This window comes from Phyllopteryx taeniolatus, chromosome 1 (assembly GCF_024500385.1).
Source record: "Phyllopteryx taeniolatus isolate TA_2022b chromosome 1, UOR_Ptae_1.2, whole genome shotgun sequence".
Taxonomy (NCBI): domain Eukaryota; kingdom Metazoa; phylum Chordata; class Actinopteri; order Syngnathiformes; family Syngnathidae; genus Phyllopteryx; species Phyllopteryx taeniolatus.
The window spans coordinates 47584281-47604429 of record NC_084502.1 but is presented as its reverse complement, the minus strand read 5'-3'; the positions used below and the strand labels follow the sequence as shown (position 1 = coordinate 47604429).

The following is a 20149-nucleotide window of genomic DNA, read 5'->3' as shown; positions in this document are numbered from 1 at the left end:
CTGCGGACTTTGAGTTTGTTCAGGAGGAAAGCCTATTCAGAACTGCTAGATACAGCAATGTTTGTCCAGAATCAGTTGGACAGATATGGTAAACAGAAACAAATAGTCAGAAAAACAGGTGGAAAAAAAAAATTTGTCCGAAAAACAGAAAAAAAATAGTCAGAAAAATAGGTCGAATTTTTTTTTGTCAGAAAAAGAGAAAAAAATAGTCAGAAAAACAAAGCCCTCAAAAGAAATACTCAGAAAAATAGGATAATTTTTTTTTTAATCCAAGTGAATACAATACGCTTCCATAGAAGTGGGCATGAGTAGAGATGTCCACATAAATTTTGGTGATGATTGATAACACTTTTCAGACAGTGAGGTGCCTGGCGTTTGACCCCACTGCCGTCACTCACATGCCTGAGTGAGTGGTTGGGAGTTTCGGCCAATAGCCCTCCATTGTCGGAAAGCAGCAGTTGTGATGTAGTTATACATCCTCGCCTATAAATGGCGCTACTGAAGTGTAAGTCACAATAAAGTGCCAAATTGAAGGGTGACGCGTGGTTTGTCGTCTGTGCCGAACAAAATGTCGGCACACGACGAACTCGTTCTCTGTTTGAGGTACGGTATGTACGCTAGTAATACTCTCAACACGTTTGTAAAAATATTGGTGTTATTTTTTTTCAACCCTTGAAAACCGTTGCCATTTCTGTTCATTACATTTTCTCGTCACAGTGTTTTTTATTTTCGCATAGTTTGAAAGCTAATCAGTGCACAAGCGGTCCTCAAGTTACGACGACGTAACACAGTAGTCGTCATAATTAAATAGTAAATATTTGCATGAAATCCACTTCAAGACCATAAACGTAAATCGAATCAAATGAAAAACGGCACTCCGGTTTCCTCCCACATCCCAAAAACATGCGTGGTAGGTTGAGTGAATACTCTAAATTACCCTCATGTGCGAATGGTTGTTTGTTTATATGTGCCCTGGGATTGGCTGGCGACCAGTCCGGGGGGTACCCCTCCTCTGGCCCGAAGATAGTTGGGATAGGCTCCAGCACGCCCGCGACCCGCGTGAGGATAAGCGCTACAGAAAATTGATGGATGGATGGATGGATGTTTATTCTAATAGTTTAGATTTTCTTTTAGCCGTACATATCCAAATAGCCGGCACGAGTTGTGTGGTTTGCAGTGCTGTTGAACGATCTTCTGCGATTGGCTGGCGACCAGTTCAGGGTGTCCTTCGTGGTGCGTCCACTGTGGGCGCGATGCAGGAGTGGGGGTCGGAGTTATTGTAGATAGCCAGACCAAACTGCAGTTACGTAGTTCGTCAATGCGTAGACTTGTATCCGTATCAGAGCGTTGAGAGTCAACTGTTGCGATAAACCCGTATTTTAAGTAGGACTCTTGATATAGCGTTGTTTCGTTTGCAAATGCCGGTAACAAATGCGGACCGGCGGTTGGGGACGACTGCCTTACTGTGTGTTTTTTAGTGATGGCGAGATGAAGCTTCATGAAGCGTTGTAACGCTTGAGCCATTAGTTCGAGTAATGGTTCATTTCTTGATGCTTCGTTGCACACGAAAGCACCTGCAGGCCATGTGCATAATCACAGGCAGCTAGCTGTGTCTTTACCACATACAGAATGTGCTGTTGTCTTTTTGGCTCTCGTGAATGACTGTATATTACAAAACAATGTTTGACCAAGTCATTTCCCAACATAATGTGTCAACTATATTATTTTTGAACGTGTTCTGTGTGGTTTAAATGTTCCTCAACACTGGTATGGCAGGTTGTAAAAAAACATTTCTGTCACTTTGGGAAAATGGCAGACGATTTGAAAGTGCTTATTTAGAAATAACAGTATATCACTTTTTAAAAGTGATTCATTGAAGAGGAACATTATATAAACTGGGGCACAGGAAATTTTCCTCGGAGGGTGAGGTTTTATTGTACCTCACTTTCTTGGAAGACAAGCAATACCTTGCCTTTAAATAAAAGAAGAAATGGGGGAAAATGAAGTTTTTAATAATCAAATGTAATTGATCAGCCTCAATAAGTTACTTAAACAGCACGGTGCTGTTTGTAGTTCCGACTCAGGCGACCAGCATACCTCAGGTTGCGAGTCGAGTGCACCAACGGCTGGGCTATTAGACCAGGATGCCGGATTAGTGGGCAGCAGCCTCTTTCTAAGGATTCCGAGGAGTGACGGCGCAATCGCTGGCTATCTACTGCCCAAGCTATATCCAAACAATGCTGTAAACACTCTCCAAACTCTATTAGCCTATACAAACTACACAATCTTTATCCAAACTCCAAGCTGACCGCAACTCTATTTATTAAAAAAAAATAAAAATAAAAATAATATTTTTTTTTGAATGGGGCCTGCATGAGTGGTTTATGTTGCTGTCAAACTTTGTGGCAAACTCTCAAGCGCTTCCCGAATCAGTCACGTGGTACAGCCGGTCAGGGAAGCTTCAGACGTCATCACTTCCGGCTCCTCCTCTAAATGAAGCAAGCCTCGATAGGCGCTTTGCGGACACGCCCCCCTCCATCACTCGACACACGCCTCGAAGAGTCTGCACGACCTGTAACATCACTCGTGTTTTTGTTGGGCTCCTGTGTTGTAGTTTCTTGTGGAAGTTGCTGTTCCACCTGCTGTTTGTGTGTCTGCTACTGCTTGCCGTGCTGATCCTGCTGATGTTGGCAGTGCGTCTGTGGCTGAATGGCAAAAGGAACACTCGACATGCAAGGACGGGACGTCGCGCCGTGGCCTTCTTCCACCCCTACTGCAATGCTGGCGGTGGGGGAGAGAGGGTGCTCTGGTGTGCGATCAGGGCTCTGCAGCGAAGGTACAGTTGATGTATTATGCTGAATTCATTTGGAGAGTTGAATTAACTTTGAGTTTAACATGCCCACACAGGTACTCGGATGTTGACATTGTGGTGTACACAGGCGACATGGGCGTTTCGGCCCATGAGATTGTGGATGGAGCACGGCGCAGATTCAACATCGTGCTTCCCCGGCCGATTCACTTTGTGTTTCTGAGGCTCCGATTTCTCGTGGAGCCAAGCCTGTTTCCTCACTTCACCCTGCTTGGGCAAAGCATGGGCTCAATCTTCTTGGGATGGGAAGCACTCACAGAATTCGTCCCTGACATTTACATTGACTCAATGGGATACGCTTTCACTCTGCCCCTTTTTCGCTACCTGGGAGGATGCGGTGTATGCACTTACGTCCACTACCCCACAATCAGCACCGACATGCTGTCGGTGGTTCGAGAAAGGAACCCCAGGTATGCTTTTACGTACTTGATACACATGAGGTGGTCACGCCAATTATGAACTATTCTCATTCCAGGTTCAACAACCCAGGTTACATTTCTGACAGTCTGTTCCTGAGCGCCTTCAAGGTGCTCTACTACTGCCTGTTCGCTGTGCTGTATGGCATGGCCGGCTCCTGCAGTGACCTTGTCCTGGTCAACTCCTCCTGGACACTTGAACACATCCTGTCACTGTGGCACGCCTCCAACCGCACCAGTGTGGTCTACCCGCCCTGTGATGTCAGCGCATTCCTGGACGTCCCGCTAGAGGAAGACGAGGACAAAAAGTGCCACTCGATTGTCTCCATCGGGCAGTTCCGGCCTGAGAAGGACCACCGGCTGCAGATCAAAGCTTTCAAGAAGGTGTTGGATCGGCGGAGGGAGGCCGCTGGGGGCAGGGAGACTCTGAAGCTGATCCTGATTGGCGGATGCAGGAATCAGGAGGACCAGGATAGGGTGCTGATGCTGCGGGGGCTGTGCCAGGAGCAGGGCGTGGCTGACAGGGTGGAGTTCAAAGTGAACATACCCTTCGCAGAGTTAAAGAGAGAGTTGGGCGGGGCCACTATTGGACTGCACACCATGTGGAATGAGCACTTTGGGATTGGTAATTGATCACCACTGACCTGTTTGTTTCAGAGCCCGACCAATTAATCAGCCAATATTGGCCCTTTTCAAATCCTCAAAAATGGGCTCTTTTTTTTCTTTCTACGCATTAACACATTTACAATATAAGACATAGATAATGACCTTCAAACAAACAATACCATGTTCAGCGTTTGCGTGACTTGTGGGTACAAATTTCTTGAGAAACTTTTTAAAAACGTAAAAGAAAAAGATTGGCTCCCGTTTGTTTAACTCTCTCTCTCTGTATGTCAAAGATGCCATGTTTTGACATCTGAGAAAGGTGGCTCTGGTTTACATTTTAAAGTCATCACTTAATGGCAAAGAAACTAATGGAATAGAAGAAATGGGATTTAACGTTTAAAGGCATTGTGCATAAATAATGTTTTGCCATTAACTTCTCATGTTGCTTCTATACTGCATACATTCATGGCCTAAATCTTTTGCATGTTTTTGGACTTGAAAATTCCCCCCTGTTGGAAAGGGAAACAAATACTAACGGACAAAGTATCGTAAAACAGTCATATGTTCTGCCTGTAATTCATATTTTTAGTTTTGTAAATGTTACTGCACAACAAAAGTTATTTTAGTCATATTTTTTTTGAATTAATTGGCTGATTAATTGGTTCTCTGTCTTTTTTCTGCCAAATATTGGAGGGGGGTGGTGGAGATCCATATCTGTCAGGCCCTTGTTTGTTAAATGTGTTGACCTCTCTGCCCCCCCACCCCCCACTAAGGTGTTGTGGAGTGCATGGCGGCAGGCAAAGTCATCCTCGCCCACAAGTCTGGTGGTCCAAAGCTGGATATCGTGGTGCCTTTCGATGGAGGCCAGACAGGTTTCCTTGCCGATGACGAGGACAGCTTTGCTGAGGCCATCGAGGAAATCCTCAATCTGGCGCCTGCAAGCCGCCTGCAGATAAGACGCAACGCCCGCCAGTCAGTGGCACGCTTCTCAGATCAAGAGTTTGAAGTGTCTCTCTTGGCCGCTATGGAACTTCTGATGGGGACCCTTGAACGATAACAAGAACTGCATGTTTGTGTGTATATGCGCTCTGTGACTGGAGCTTTTGAAACTTTGCACTTGGGAGACATTCACAGTACATTCAGAAAGTGTTGTATTCCAACACTAAATAGCAAATATTTTTTTATTACAGGTGTCCTCGGTTTACGACAGTTTCGTTCGTACTATGGCGACGCAACCCCAATTTCTACGTACCCAAGTTGTAACGTGCCAGTCTCCCACTAAACAATGCTATTGCAGTAGTAAAGTCATAATTACAATAACTAAGTCAATGAAAAATTGTTGATACGGCAGTAACTGAGCGTACCTTCTTGTATCACATATCCTTATGCCGATTTGGAAACTTGGTTCATTGTGTGCCTTTCGGAATGTTGTAGCCACATATTGTATGTTGGGACCATCTTAAAACGAGGATTCCTGTATTACAAACTTTAACGCATTTGCAACATAAATGCGGATTAAATCACCGACGGTCTAAATACCTTTATGAATGTACTGTATGCTGTTGGACTGAATACTTTGCATAGTACACATTCCTTTCTTTGGTCCTTTTCAGATTAAGTGTTAGGCACTTTTAAGTATTGATTAACTGACAATGATCTGAAGACGAATTTGTATGGATATGAGTTTTCGCTTTAATTGTATATAAAGATTCAATTGCACACTCAATCATGCTGGACAAAGGTTGAGATCATTTGCGAGAATTCAAGGGACGCTGTCGGCGGTGCAAAGGGGCTTTTGGCTAGCTGATATGATTCATAGGCATAGAAATGGAACAGTTCAGATAAATTCTTTGCGCTTGTCAAATTGAAGTCACACGTGACACTGCTGCAGTCGCCCAAGGGAGTTTGCCTCCTGTGCCCAGAACTAAGTTGCCACGACAGGCTCGAGTACCTGATAGCTGAGTTCTCTGCTATGCTAGTGATAAAATCAGACTTAAAACAAGACAAATTTTGAGTGTCTTTTTCTTATGAGGAACAGGGTAGCATTGGTTTGAGTGACAGTCGATTACGGCTGAAAACATCACAAAAATCTGAAAAATTTAAGGACTTACCTTAGGTCAGAGCAATTAGCTTGATGATGTCATTTCTGCAGAGTCAAGATAATTTTTTTGTATCTTTGTCTATCAGACTGCAAATACTTAAGATATTCTCTAAATTAGGGCTGTCACTTGCATATTGTTTTTTTTTTAGAATCGATTATTCCATCAATTAATCAGATTACTGTTTATTAATGTAATATTGTTTTATTCTGTATTGGTTGATTAACCAAAACCAAATAGACACCAATTAAGCACTAATGCTGTAGGTCTACTCACCAACCTTTTTTAAAGATTAATGCGAAGTGGTACTAGTTATACACTTGTGAAGCTGCTTCAGGTTGAAAAAAGCTCGTCAATTACAGGTTAGCCATATTACGGCTGCAAATAACAATTTTTGTAATAGAGTCAAGTGACTTATTTTTCCCATAAATTGGTTAGGATTGTTACTGGTTTGGTTCGGAACATGTCAGTAAATAGGGAAAAGTGTTGATTGTTGTTTTCCCAAAGTAAAAGCAGAGGTTTTCAAATGTTTTATTTTGATTAAACACAAAGGATAACCAGTCTGCGTTCATGAAGAACTACAAGAATCAGAAAATATCTACTGTTGAGATGCTGAAATCAGAGGATTTGGACAAGTTAAATCTCTTAAGTGTGGTACACCGGCACCCAATAGAAAGAATCACTGCCCAAGCACACTTAAGTTGTATTTAATTTTTGAGTACAATACATTTGAATTAAATCTTTAAAAACTGCTTGTTTTTACACATTCATTTAGGTAAAATTTCATTTATTTTTGCAATACATTTGAATTGAATCACCTGAGGACACTTTTTTTCCTATATTATAAAGCACAGTGTAGCCTACACCAGAAATGACCAGGTGTGCAAAAAAAAAAAAAAAAAAAAGGCCGGATGAACGTTGTAGGCTATTAAAAGGCCAGGTAGAACAGATAGTGACATGGGAAAACCACTAGAGGGCGTTAACGTTCGGCGACAGAACCCGAATATGTTGTTCACCTACACTAAAACAGTCGTATTGTAATATTTACTTTAAATATTTATTGTAAAAGACTTATAGGCCATAAATATGAAACAATCACCTAAGCGTCGAGGACACCCTACAAACGAGTCAGGACAAATTCTGGTTTGAACATTTATATTGTGAATTTCGGTTTATAAGCAAGGACAATCAATTTGTAACAATTTAGGCCCCACGAGTACATCAATAATTTACACACAGAACTGTAGCAAAAGTCTTGTTAAACTAAGATTAAAACAAAAAGTATGCCACAACAATGTTGGGCATAGAATAAAAGCGTATAGCATGTTGAATTGTACGGGCACAACCAATACCACTCTGATTTTGTCTCTCTTTTCCCCATTAGTCACAAGCATCCTTAAAAGAAATTCCAATCTATTTTGTTTTTACTAGTGATGGAAATATAAATGTCATCCTGACACATGTTGAAATGTTGGGACAGCACAAGCACCCTGCTGAAAATGAAGGCATCGCTGCAAGCAGTTAGGCTGAAGACTTTCATGACACCACAAAGAAACCAGTTACAACATACCCACCAATATAAGGGCAACATTCAAGTCGTATGTCCCCCTCACATAACATAAGTGTTCCGCGACATGATTCGATGCACTGTACAGTATTCTGTGGAGTATACAACTTGTACTTCACGGACAAATCCAGCCTACTTCCTGGATTGTTGTGACGTGACATGACAGGTGCATTGGGGGTCAGGGGGGGACAGCAAGGGAGCCGCAGCTGCAACAACTGTACATGCGGACTAAAAAAACAACAACAACCAAAATAGCACTCTACAACAATTCCCCTCCAATTGTCTTTAGAAGTCCATGGAAAGTTTTGCATTAGAGTATTTCCCCCCAGTCCGCTGAGCATTTAGAACCCTCCCCCACTGTGCAAGACTTAAAGAATAAGGCCTCCGTCTTTGCTTTTGTCACGGGATAAGGCCATTTGGAAAGACACCACATTAGAATGTTTTATCAGATTTTAAAACTGTATTTTTGACATTGTGTGGATGTGATCATTCACATTTAACTTCCAATAAACATTCCATGAGCACATCTGACCAGACTGCCGTTGAGTCTAAATAAAAACACTTCAATCGATCATTTAAATAATTTCACACAAAAGCAAACAAGCCCTGTTCCACATAGTCCTCTTACTCATGTACTGTACGTGCATTTGCTCAATGCATGTTTGTATGTGTCCCATACACACCAATCACACACGCACTCCCATTTACAGCCTGAACAAGGTCCCTTTTTTTTTTTTTTTCCTCCAATACGCAGCAACAGAAGAGGATACTTGGTTTGGTCCAACATGAATCTTGTCATATTTGCCAAATTAATTTGTAATTTTCTTCAAATGCTTAATGCACAAAATTTATTATTATGAGTTTGGAAGATTTTATACTCAGCTATAAGGTTTAAACTACATGCTATAAGAGTCTAAATGTTGATGAAAAGTAAAATCCTGAGCATTTGAAAAAGGAACCCTCGTTGACCAAATTCTGAATTAGCTTTTGGTATACACAAAAGCAATTTGTTATTGTTATACCAAACAGGTAGCAGACTTTTTTCTCTTTCCCAAACATTTTTTCAACACTCCCCGGTAAGCTTGGTGGCATCCCCCCGTTTTGGTGGTGCAGGTGGGGGTCCTCGTCGTAGCGTTGCATAGCCTGAGATGTTCCCCGACATGTAGCCATCATTTCCTCCATTGCTCTGCTTTCCCTGTTCAAGCAGCAGCTCAGGGGGTGGTGGCGGCAGCACCATGTCATCCATAGTTCCAGCAGGGTCCATTTTGCCTTGCCTACCCACAGACTTTCGCTTGAGGGTCCGGCTCAGATCCGCAAGGAAGTTGGGCTGGCCTGAGCTTCCCTTAGGTGAGGTGGGTGGAGGGATCTGTGGTGGTGGTGAGAGCGATGGGGGCTCTGGCGTGGTGTTGCTACGGCGCACAAGTGTCGGGGGAGGAGTTTTTTTCAGCGAGCTCTTACCCCAAGTGGAGTTGCTAATAACAGAGACTGGTGGTGGTGGAGGAGGAGGAGGAGGAGGAGGAGGAGGAGCTTGAGGCTGGGGGTTCACCACAGCTACTCTTGGAGGTCCACTACTATGAGAATCACTCCCAGGAGGAGGTGGGAATAGCTCAGACAGTGGCGGTGGAGGAGGGAAGTAGGCACACTCTGCTGGCGGGGAGGGAAAGTCTCTGCCTGACTGCTTTGCCTGGGTCACTTTGGCCTGAAGACCCAAGGGCAGGTTGGCCAAGTTGAGCTTACCCGGTTTTGGGGCTGCACGGGGTCCCCCTGAGGGATCCTTTGACGGAGACCCAGTTGAAGCAGAGGTGGGAGAGTGGGAGGATGAAGGGATGTTGCTCTGGGCCGCAAACTTACTGAGGAGGTTCCTCCTGGATTCTTCATACGATGCAGAAGAGTCAGACTTGATGCTGGAGTTTCTCTGGGGGGTCGGAGGAGGTTTTTTACCTCCTAGACAGGAGATGCCAGAGTGTGACATCCTCACAGGTGATCCCATATTCCCAGGAGGAAGGGGAGGGGGTGGTGGTGTAGGACAAGAGGCAGGGCCCAATGGAGCTGGTGGTGGTGGTGGTGGAGCAGGAAAACCAGTATTGTTGACTTGAACACTGTCCGGAGGGGGTGGGAATTCTGAATACTGTAGCTGCTGACTGCCAACAGGCTGCCATTTTGGTTTGGACTTGACTGCAGGTGGGGATAGGGGAACTTTGGGGCCCTCCGTGTGATTGGCTGCCTGGGTTGGAGCCCCAGGAAACTGACTTGCGAGCTGTTTCACCAAAGACGAAACGGGGGCCATTCCTGTGGAAACAGGTGGGGGCTTACATAGACTGTGCTGCTTGGGCAGAGTCGGCGGAGGTTGGCTGGAAGTGTAGCCTATCTGGAGACTGAACTGCTTCTTGAGGGGTGCAGGTGGAGGAGGGGGTGGCGGTGGTGGCAGCGCACCCATGGTGGCCGGAGATGGGGCAGGTGGGAAGGGTGCGACAGGTGACACAGGTTTGGGGGCAGTATGAGGAACAAACCCTGGGGTAAATGATTTGGGTGGTGCTGGCGGAGGAGGTGGGAACTGTGCTGGCACTGGAAGCTGCTGGGGAGGGGGTGGTGAAGGTGGAGGTGGAGGTGATGGAGGAGGAGCAGGAGGCGGAGAGTCTTCAACTTCTCCGTTTGCAGATAAAAGATCTCGTGGTGGGCTGGGAAACCTTTCTTTCAGTGCATGCTTCAGCCCAATTGGATAAGTCGACTGGCTGATGGCACCCGGTGCCGATGGGGGAGGAGGAGGAGGGGGTGGAAATACTCCTCCATTGGTCTGGGGAACCGGAGGCGCCGGGATGAAGGCAGCGAGGGCGTTTGGACTCGGAGGACCGAACTTCAATGCAGCCATGGCAGAACCAGGGGTTGGCATAGATGGTGGCGGTGGAGGAGGAGGTGGAGGCGGGACATTGGTCCTTGCTGCAATGTGATTCACATTTGGTTTGATCTGTACCTTTGCGCTGGGCAGTGTCTGAGATGGGGGAGGTGGCTGGGGATGCATCCTGTGATGACTGCCAGCCTGGTTCTGGTTCTGCAGCCTGGTTATTGTACTGAACTTGTACATGTTGAGAGCTGGAGAGTAGTGCGACATGGCTTGGACTGGGGGTGGGGGTGGTGGAGGGGGAGGGGGAGGGGGAGGTGGTGGAGGAGCTGGCTGTTGCTGGGGGGGAGGCACATGGCTGTAGTTACTCTCGCTGTGTAGTGGCTGTTGGGAGGGCACGACGTAGTTGCTCACTTGGTGCGACGGCTGGTTGTAGTTTGAGTGTGTGTGTTGAAGTGACGGCGGTGGAGGCATTTGGCTGTAGTTGTTCACAGGGTGTGGCGGCTGTTGGGGGGGCATGTGGCTGTAGGTGCTTGTGGTGTGCGGCTCCTGATGTTGCAGTTGTTGTTGTTGCGGAGGCTGCTGCAAGCGCTGAGGTGACTGCGGCTGCGGGACCTGTTGAGGCGACTGTGGCTTCGGGGGCAGGTGCTGCTCGACTGCCTGTGGTTGAGGCTGTTGGTGGGGATGAGCTTGAGCCTGAGGCTGAGGCTGAGGAGGGGTTGTCGGGGTCGCATGGTCAACTGAATGCTGGCTGTGATGGCGGTGACTGTGGGAAGCATGGGGCAAAGTGGCCCCTCTGGAAGCCTCCATTCGCATCTGTTTCAACAACAAAGCGTGTTAGGGTCAGAAGCAAACAAGACACAGAAGCAGACTTTAGCCCCTTACACACTGGCCATCTAAGCCAATTCCCCCCCCCCCCACACACACACACACACATTTTTACTGGCTAGCTGTTCTGTGTGTACAGTACCAATGTGAGATGGGGGATTTAAGCTGACAGGCCATGAACGATGAGAAGGTTTAACACCTACAGTAAATTCACTGCCCACCCCCCTTTGTGTTGAAAGCAATTGCCATTGTCATGCTGACCTCACAGGGCATCTAATCATGAGTTCGGTCTTCAATCAGAATCAGAATCAGAATCATCTTTATTTGCCAAGTATGTCCAAAACACACAAGGAATTTGTCTCCGGTAGTTGGAGCCGCTCTAGTACAAAGAGAGCGCGTTACCGAGGCGACCACACTGGTAGGCGCCATCTTGTCTTGTCATCTTAAAGGGACAGGCTATACCGTTAGGGTTGTACTGCACTAATTTACTGGGGATGCAGTGTAAAAGCAGCTTTTGTGAGGTCAAACCTTGGTGTTTTCCTCTAATTGTGTGCCTCTCTTCCAAGCCTCGGAGAAAATGGAGCTCACAACACTCTGGGAGCGACCATGAGAGGACCCTGTGTCCACGCCACTGTCTGAATGGCCTGAATGGTTAGACTGTGATTCTGGAGGCGCAAAGAAGGAAGGAAAATAGATTCAGCACTTGAAGTGGATAGCATCTAATTTCGTCATATTGAAAATGACCGACCGTGTATGCTTGCAGAACTGGATCCTGATCGAATGCTGGAGGTAGATAGAGAGGACCAATCGTAGGCTGCCTCTGTTCTTTTCATGGCCTCCTGGTAGTTTACATAGAGCTGCTTCCCATACTGGATACAGAGCACAATCCCAGAGAGGTTACTTTTTTCCCCCATTTTGACACAAAAGTGATTTGTATTGGACTGAAACCTGAACTTAGGGGCTTACCTTTGCAATTCTAATTCCATTAACCCACTGGTGCAAGGTCCTGACATCATCACAGCACAGATATTTAATATATTGTGACTTCTTCTGGATCTGTGGATGCTGCACGACAACAACACTTGTTAGTGCATTTCTTGTAATGAAGAATGCCCGAATAGTGATGGGTACAAAAATTAGGTTTACCTTCAAAGCCAGGCAGTAGTCAGTAGGAGCTTTATATTTGCTGCGATAGTCTTGACCGTAATACACATTAACATGGTCTAGCTGCAAGAAGCACACAAGATCTCTGGATGCCTGCAGAAAAAAAAGGAGATGATATGATGTACAGGTGTTGATTTATGAAGTCTAATATAAGATAGTGACGTCGTGATCTTGGAAGTGCCAAAAATAGAACAAATCTGGACAGAAATTACAATGAGGTCCTAGTCAGGAAATGCCAAAGAGCAGCCTTCCATGATTGTGGATCTTGCAAACTAAATTTACATTACTGGTATCTTGGAAATGGCGGAACTCAGTTCACTGACCTTGGCTTTGCCTTTCGGGACATAGTAGATTCCAGAAGCCCTGAGAAGGAAGTAGCGCTTCTTCCATGACTTCTTCCCATCTTCCTTTAGCCACAGGACGCCTTCAATCTCAGGCACTGACACTGAGCCGCCACAGAAGCACTCCTGAAAACGGATGTGAAAATGCTCATTTTTCTCCTTTAGGGAAAGCGTAATTAAGTGGTTGTTAATCATCCTACCTCTAATAAAGCCTCCTTATTTCTGTCAGCCATTTCTGAAGTCTCCTTACGCCCTAACAAATAGTTCTGGAAGTGATGGAGAAGATTAGTTGAGGGGGTTGAAGGCGGAGGCAGTGTTAAGTCAGTGGCTCACTACGTCTTACATTAAATAAATTATTCGCATTGACTTACATTAGCGTTTCGACCTACTTCTGACTCTCCAGCACAAACATGCTCCCTTGTTTGCTCTCTAAGCAACGCAGGCACCACCGAGTACGCATGCAATATGTGTCCGCGTCTATAACCTGACAAGGGTATTTAGCATACAACCAATCTCCTCCCTGCTTGCATAGATGTGTGGAGGTGCAATGATCAGGCACCTGAGGGTTCTTGAAGAGAGCATATTTCTCGATGCGCTCAATGAACATGAGCTTGTTGTGGCTGTCCCGCGTCCAGTTCAACAGATTCTCCACCAAATTCTCGTGATCCTCAAAAATACGTTCTGAGGAGAGGAAATGGAAACGCAGCAGTTTTCAGGATCTTTTGGTTTGTTTTCCTCATTATTAAATCACAATTATGCACAAATGACAACAAATTGGAGGAGTTGGGCATTGACCCAATAGGAAGACCCTCATATGTTTTGATGATGTTTTAGGTACAGATTTTTAACACAGAGAGAGGGCATTTCAGATTTTCACATTTTTTCAAAAATCTGTGAATAATGCAGGCCTCTTAATTCTGAGGCATATGCAGGAGTTGAGTGTCAATGAAGTTGCCCAATTTGATAGCTGATTCAAATGAATAATTGTTTGGCCTTGGTGGAGTTTTGCACACAGAGTGCTACGGTATACAACTTAATGCCCTCCATCTGAGGAATTCTTAGCTGCTGAAACTAGTCCTACATACAGGCACAAACCATACTCATTTTCCCTCTTGAACAATTTTGATTTGAGTCAGTTCTCTTACCCATTTGCAGCTCAGTAATGGTTTCCACCAGCGACCAGTCTGGGCTGTAGCCACAATGCGACTTGTCCAGCAGGCTGTCCAGCACCTGCCTGACCGTCTGCCTCTCGTCCACCATCATGGTTTTGGAACTCTCATCTGACATGTGCACCCTGATCACCAGCTGGGAAGATGGATAAGGAGATGAAGACAACTGATGGTTTATTGCTTGAGCAAAGTCTCCCTCAGTTCATTTTCATGTGACCTAGATATTGGATCCAGCGGAGTGCAGTGGATCATAGGGTTATTGGGTTTGTTGCAAATTCTATGCACATAAGTATTAATGGGTCACAGTGTGACCACTAAAAGACCAACTTCCAGTAATCTGGTTTTGCATCTAAATCGCACCAAAAGTCGAGTAAGATTAACCCCAACTGAACCCGACGAGCACATGCACGTGCCAAATCCAGCTTTTCACAGCTCGCCCTTGTGTGAAACTGATCAAAGCCCTCAATTGCTTGACCTTCCAATCTCCTCTCACTGATCTCGGCACCCAATCAAGTGTGTAGGTTCAAAAGAAACTTGGATGAATGACAACGCTAAGAAAGCTGCAGACATGGGGAGTCTGACTTACATTTGGCACAGGATATACAAGCACCTATAAATTCATTTTTGTGCAACCACTAAGCCAGAAATAAAGTGAATTCTCACCCCTACTCTGAGAGCAATGTCAAAAGTACAAATACAATTGTAGGATATTTTGTAAAATGCAGACTGTGGTGTACTAATTAACCTTTCTAAGATTTTCTACTGCTACCTGACATAGAAGCAGCTCGTTCATTGAAGAACCAGTGGAAGAAGAAAATCAGCTTCAAATAAATGGCATTTTTATACGGCGGCATGCACCCTATCTCTCTTTGCGACCTCTTGCAGATGCACACTCACAATCAAATGCTGCAATGACCTACTTTCCAGGCTGTGAATGAAGTTCACAAAGAAATGCAGCGAATATGACAAGACAGCCATATCGACATGAATCAAAGAAGCTTCTGATGGTGAGACCAAGTCAGGAAGTGACACACAAAGGAAGGAGGCTCTTACCTTTTTGACCTGCGCCTCTTTGATTTTCTCCAGGGCCACTCGGATCTTCTCTGCCTTCTGCTTGGCGGCATGTTCTTCCTGAATGGTTCAAACAGGAGTGTGGTTAATAGACTTACTTAGCATTCACACACAATGGAATGGTGGCTCTTCGTAACCTTGCGCCATCTTCACCACCTCAGTGATTATTTATCTAATACTAAGAGGGAGACACTGCAATCTTCATTAAATAGTTATGAGCCTTCCACTTAAATGCAACAAGCCTTGGATGTAATGGCTCAAAGAAAATGTAAGGATACATTTTTTTTTCCCGTTTTGTTTTTTTACTCACCTGCCCCCGCCAACAAGATGCCATCACCTCCATTGTCCAGATTGCAAACAAAATGCCTCTTTGTGTTGCAAGTGAATAATTGATCAGAAATAAACACTATAAAGCCAAGTCTCATCGACTGCGACATCAGCCCGTTGCTACCTCAAATATGGCGCTTCATTCGCCGCCTATGGTTTCCTTCTAGATTCTTACGGAGCTGCAGCAGCTCCCTTTGATCCCCGATATGAGGAAAAGCCAACAATACGAGGAGATCCCGGAGAGAGCCACAAGCTTCTGATGAGCGTGGGATCAGTTCAGAAAGCCTTCATGCCCTCCAGTCACAGATAATATTGTGACAAACTTCCAAATGTTTTGTTAAGACAAAAATTGCGCACAGTTAAAAAACAAAATTGGGCCATACATCTTCCATGGTGTGATGTGAGCAGACGTGCTTAATGACAAGTGCCCACAAAATGAACACAACTTGACTACAAACATAAGGAGGATGCCCCTCCCCCTTCAGTCTCTCTCTCTCTCTCTGATTTCAAAGTGTGCCCAATTGAGGGACACCCACAAAATAGCAGAGCGGCTGTTCTGCCAACCCAGTGAGCTCCATTTCCATGACTGTCTCTCTTTTAACCAATCGGGGCACAGGGGTGGGGTACTGTGACCAGGACTAACCTCAGCACTAACACACAAAGACAAGGATGGAGAATTTGGGTGAAGTGTTGAATATTTGAAGTAGTGTGTGTGCATGTTAGTCGGAGGCCGACTTAGGACTGCGCCTCAAGCCTCTTACCTCCTTGACCCAGACTACTGATCACACATGACTGGCTCTAGCACTGTTTGGCTGACGCGTACTGTGCAGCGGCAGGCTTTTATTCACCCTTTAGTGTGTGAAACAAGGTCACGAGGGTTGTGCGGGTTCACCGGACACACCGTACCTTTGCTCCCCTTCACATCTCGCTCTGTCTTCCATTGTTCCTTTGCTGCATCTCACACATACACACACACACACACGCATGTGCGCACAGACATTTTTTCAGTCCGCACACAATCGAGCCAAATTTAAGCAGCAACGCAATACAACATATCATTTGTCTTTGGGTTACACAGAGACTACACATGACTCATTAAATTCATTCTTATGCACAATTTTGATTCTGCTGGTAACAATCAAATAAACATGCACGCATACAAAAACACTTCAGTGGGCATGATGATCTCACTGCAATATGGGCAATATCTACCGCTATGTCTACATTTGACTAGACCCACTTTGCAGATCAGCTGATAAAGAGGTCAATTCATTCCCAAGAACGAACCCATGAACAAGGCATTGAACCCGTGTCAAACTCGAGGCCAGATCCGGGCCATCACGCCATTTTTCTATGGCCAGGATTAGTCTGGAAAGTTGCATTGCACTGTGTATGTAATTGACAAAGAGGTATAGAGTTAGTAGTTTGACACCCCTTCATTGATAATCACAAAAAGGTCATGGCTAATCAATGAATGATTGCTGCAACTCTGTTGAATATTAGTATGCTATGCAAGTGAAAGGTGATTGTGATGTAGGTATCGTTGTGAAAACCACGAGACATCTGTGACGTGCAGAGCAGCAGAAAGTGTGAGCGATAACCCACTATAGCAGAGACAAAAAACAAGCAAGTACTTGAGGGGAAATTCACCTTGGTCAGGAGGTGAGAAGGCTTTCCAGCTATGCTTTTCAGAATAAGTGAGGTTTCTTGGTCCAAATAGGAGTGCTTGGGGTGAGAAGAACAAAACATAGCAACAGAGAGGAATAGAAAATAAAGAAGTCAATGTCTGGTCATTCTTGGAGGGTTAATAATCGTGATACACTACTCGTGAAAAGTTGGGGATAGTCAGCTTTGGGTGAAATTTCAGCATGAACCTAAAATGCACTAATGCCTTTCTAGGTTAATTTAAATTGACCTACAATTTTTAATGGACAAGTCCAGCTGTATAATATGTCAGTACTTTTTGCATGACTTGCTGTTCGCTAACAAGGAGCTGAACAGCAAAATTCACAACAGGTTTGATCCATGAATAGACCAATAGGTTTCCTAGGATTTCCACTTCTGTGCCTTTCTGTGACTCTTCCAGTCTTTCTGTATGTCTGTTGCAATCTGCAGATGCCACTCTGTGACACTACTTTCAGTGGCTACTTCCCTCTAAGAATATCGTGTTTGAAGCCCAGCAATGGTGAGGTACTGTTGATCAATTGGTAGGCATCATCTTAGTCTCATGAGGTCAAAATGTGAACAGCATGATGAAGAGAATGTACCGAGGACTAAATACCAATTCGAATTAAATCAGGAAATGTACTGGTTGATTCACCTCCTGTGAATTTTGCTATTCAGCTCCTTATTATATATAGAACAGCAAGTTGTACAAAAAACTGAAACAATTATAGGTTAAAGATATGTATTCAAAAGTTTAGAGGAGGTCAAAGTAAATTCATCTGTCAAGGTTTTACTACATATTGTGTTCATCCGTAAATTTCACCAGGAAGCCAATAATCCTTAGCATTTTGTGAGTAGTGTATTTTGCTATGAAGGGTGGAAGTAAGAGTAAACTTTAATAAATGAAAAGGTAGCGCTTCTAGTTACAGTATTAGCTGCAGCAAAGAAGCACTGATTGTGAAGAGCACAACAGATGTACTGAGCTTAACAAATTTATTACATCATCCAAGACCCCATTTCAGTGAACGACCACAAGTTTAACATTTTGATATAAAATAACATTGAATAATTAAAAACAATTATGTTCAGGAATCCAAGCAAATAACGAACCATATACAGCAGCTGAAATAAATATTTAACACGTCACTACTTTTCTCACTAAATATACTTCCAAAGGTGCTATTGACCTGAAAATTTCACCAGATGTTGGAAACAACCCAAGTAAGTAGAAAAAAGAAAGTAGAAAAAAAGATCAGAAAATAAGTTGTGCGTAAAAATGTGAAATGACACAGGGAAAAAGTATTGAACACATAAGGGGAGGTGGAAAAGGCATGGAAAGCAAAGACACCTAAAATCTATCCATAATCAAACGGTCGGGTGCAGTGTGAGCTGGACGGTGGCCGAAGGTGGGGACCTTGGCGATCCGATCCTCGGCTACAGAAACCGGCTCTAGGGACGTGGAATGTCAGCTCTCTGGTAGGAAAGGAGGATAATGATCCAAAACATATTGCCAAGGAAACTCAATTGGTTTCAAAGAAAAAAATAAAGCTGCTAGAATGGCCCAGCCAATCACGTGACTTGAATCCAATCGAAAATATATGGAAAGAACTGAAACTTAAAGTCCACGGAACCGTCAAGATTTGAAGACTGCTTGTGTGGCGCAATGGGCCATAATCATACCAGAGCAATGCATGTCACTAGTTTCTCCATACAGGAGGCGTCTTGAAGCCGTCATTGCAAACACGTTTTTTTTTTTTTTTTTTGTATTAAATAAATACCAGTTGGCGTGTTCAATACTTTTTCCCCTGTGTCATTTCACAATACTTTTTCCCTGTGTCATTTCACATTACTACACACAACTTAATTTCTCAGCTAATTTGTTCTACTTTCTTGTATGTATGGATTACTTGGGTCGTTCCCAACATCTGGTGAAATCTTCCGGTCAATAGCGCCTTTGGAAATATATTTGTGGAAAAATGGTGACGTTAAATACTTATTTCAGCCGCTTTATATGCATACAAGTAATTTGACATTCTTCAATCAAGGCTATAATTTTTTCTGTACATCAGTCAATTTTAAAATTAATGGATAACCAAATTGGCGGCACGGTGGACGACTGGTTAGAGCGTCAGCCTCACAGTTCTGAGGACCCGGGTTCAATCCCCGGCCCCGCCTGTGTGGAGTTTGCATGTTCTCCCCGTGCCTGCATGGGTTTTCTTCGGGCACTCCGGTTTCCTCCCACATCCCCAAAACATGCATTAATTGGAGACTCTAAAATTGCCCATAGGTGTGACTGTGAGTGCGAATGGTTGTTTGTTTGCATGTGCCCGCGACCCTAGTGAGGAGAAGCGGCTCAGAAAATGGATGGATGGATGGATGGATAAGCAAATTATATTTTTGTTTTACCTATAGCATTAAAAATATTTGTTAAAAAGCCATAAACATTACATTTGGTGATTGTACTGTATAATAAATTTGTTAAGCACTTTATTTGTATAAAAGCCATACCATAGGCAGACACGACCATATTAGGTACTGGAAAATCTACTGAGATCACACACAAAAGCTGCAGAAAATATGCTGTCTGTAAAAAGATGTTTTAGAGTGTCACTGTCCGACAGCAATACCGTAGGTTTCTTGTTGTTGTGGTTTGCAGTGACACTACATCATGCTGTTTGAATATTTTGATTAGCTCTGAAATGTCTCTCAGTATGATGTATGTTGTGCAGTTCTACACCACAACCATATTAAAAACACGGAAACATCTCCGACAGTATAAATCAAGCCTGCGCATTATAATTGTGAAGGCAGTATATTGGGTACAGCTCTTGTATTGGATCACATTACATTATGCAGGTGTACCTAATATTGTGGCCAGTGAATGTATCTTCAGGCTCAAGTAAAAATATCAGGAAGTCAACAGAATCAAGTTAACGCGCATGCATGCACACACACAAATAGACACACACATGCACTTACAGTGGCCCGATCCACTTCACCCTCTTGTGAGGTGAAGTCAAGGTGCCGCCTGGCCGTTTTACCGTTGGCCCACCGCAGTGTGACATGCTGGAAATGTGCATGTGTGTGGATGAAGATAGAAAAAAAATGATGCAAACACATAATATGAACACATGCAAGGTTGGCTGGGATGTCACACTTCACTGAATGAACTGGAACGTACCGTTTCT

At 44.3% G+C, this 20149-nt stretch overlaps 2 protein-coding genes across 8 annotated transcripts in view; one reads left to right on the top strand and one right to left on the bottom strand.

Annotated features, from left to right (window-relative positions):
- Positions 1–503: 503 nt before the first annotated feature.
- On the top strand, positions 504–5617 carry alg11 (ALG11 alpha-1,2-mannosyltransferase). 2 transcript variants are annotated; one of them, XM_061798981.1, is made up of 5 exons: positions 504–603; positions 2615–2836; positions 2908–3279; positions 3345–3910; positions 4665–5617. In XM_061798981.1, the coding sequence occupies exons 1-5, from the start codon at positions 569–571 to the stop codon at positions 4946–4948; spliced, it is 1479 nt and encodes a 492-aa protein (XP_061654965.1). In that variant the 5' UTR covers positions 504–568; the 3' UTR covers positions 4949–5617. The 2 variants fall into 2 exon arrangements, with proteins under 2 accessions (XP_061654965.1, XP_061654974.1); XM_061798990.1 differs by having other exon boundaries at positions 511–603; positions 2695–2836.
- An 890-nt stretch (positions 5618–6507) lies between these two features.
- raph1b (Ras association (RalGDS/AF-6) and pleckstrin homology domains 1b) overlaps positions 6508–20149 on the bottom strand; it is a 49681-nt gene continuing 36039 nt past the window's right edge. For 3 of the 6 annotated variants that reach the window (XM_061798902.1, XM_061798920.1, XM_061798911.1), the window contains exons 7-18: positions 19941–20027; positions 16947–17021; positions 14952–15029; positions 13875–14034; positions 13289–13410; positions 12930–12995; positions 12712–12855; positions 12371–12481; positions 12191–12289; positions 11973–12093; positions 11753–11889; positions 6508–11212 (exon numbers count right to left, since the gene is read on the bottom strand). In XM_061798902.1, coding sequence (XP_061654886.1) covers positions 8621–11212; positions 11753–11889; positions 11973–12093; positions 12191–12289; positions 12371–12481; positions 12712–12855; positions 12930–12995; positions 13289–13410; positions 13875–14034; positions 14952–15029; positions 16947–17021; positions 19941–20027 — 3792 coding nt within the window. In that variant the 3' untranslated portion in view covers positions 6508–8620. The other 3 variants (XM_061798926.1, XM_061798945.1, XM_061798935.1) reach the window with 3 other exon arrangements.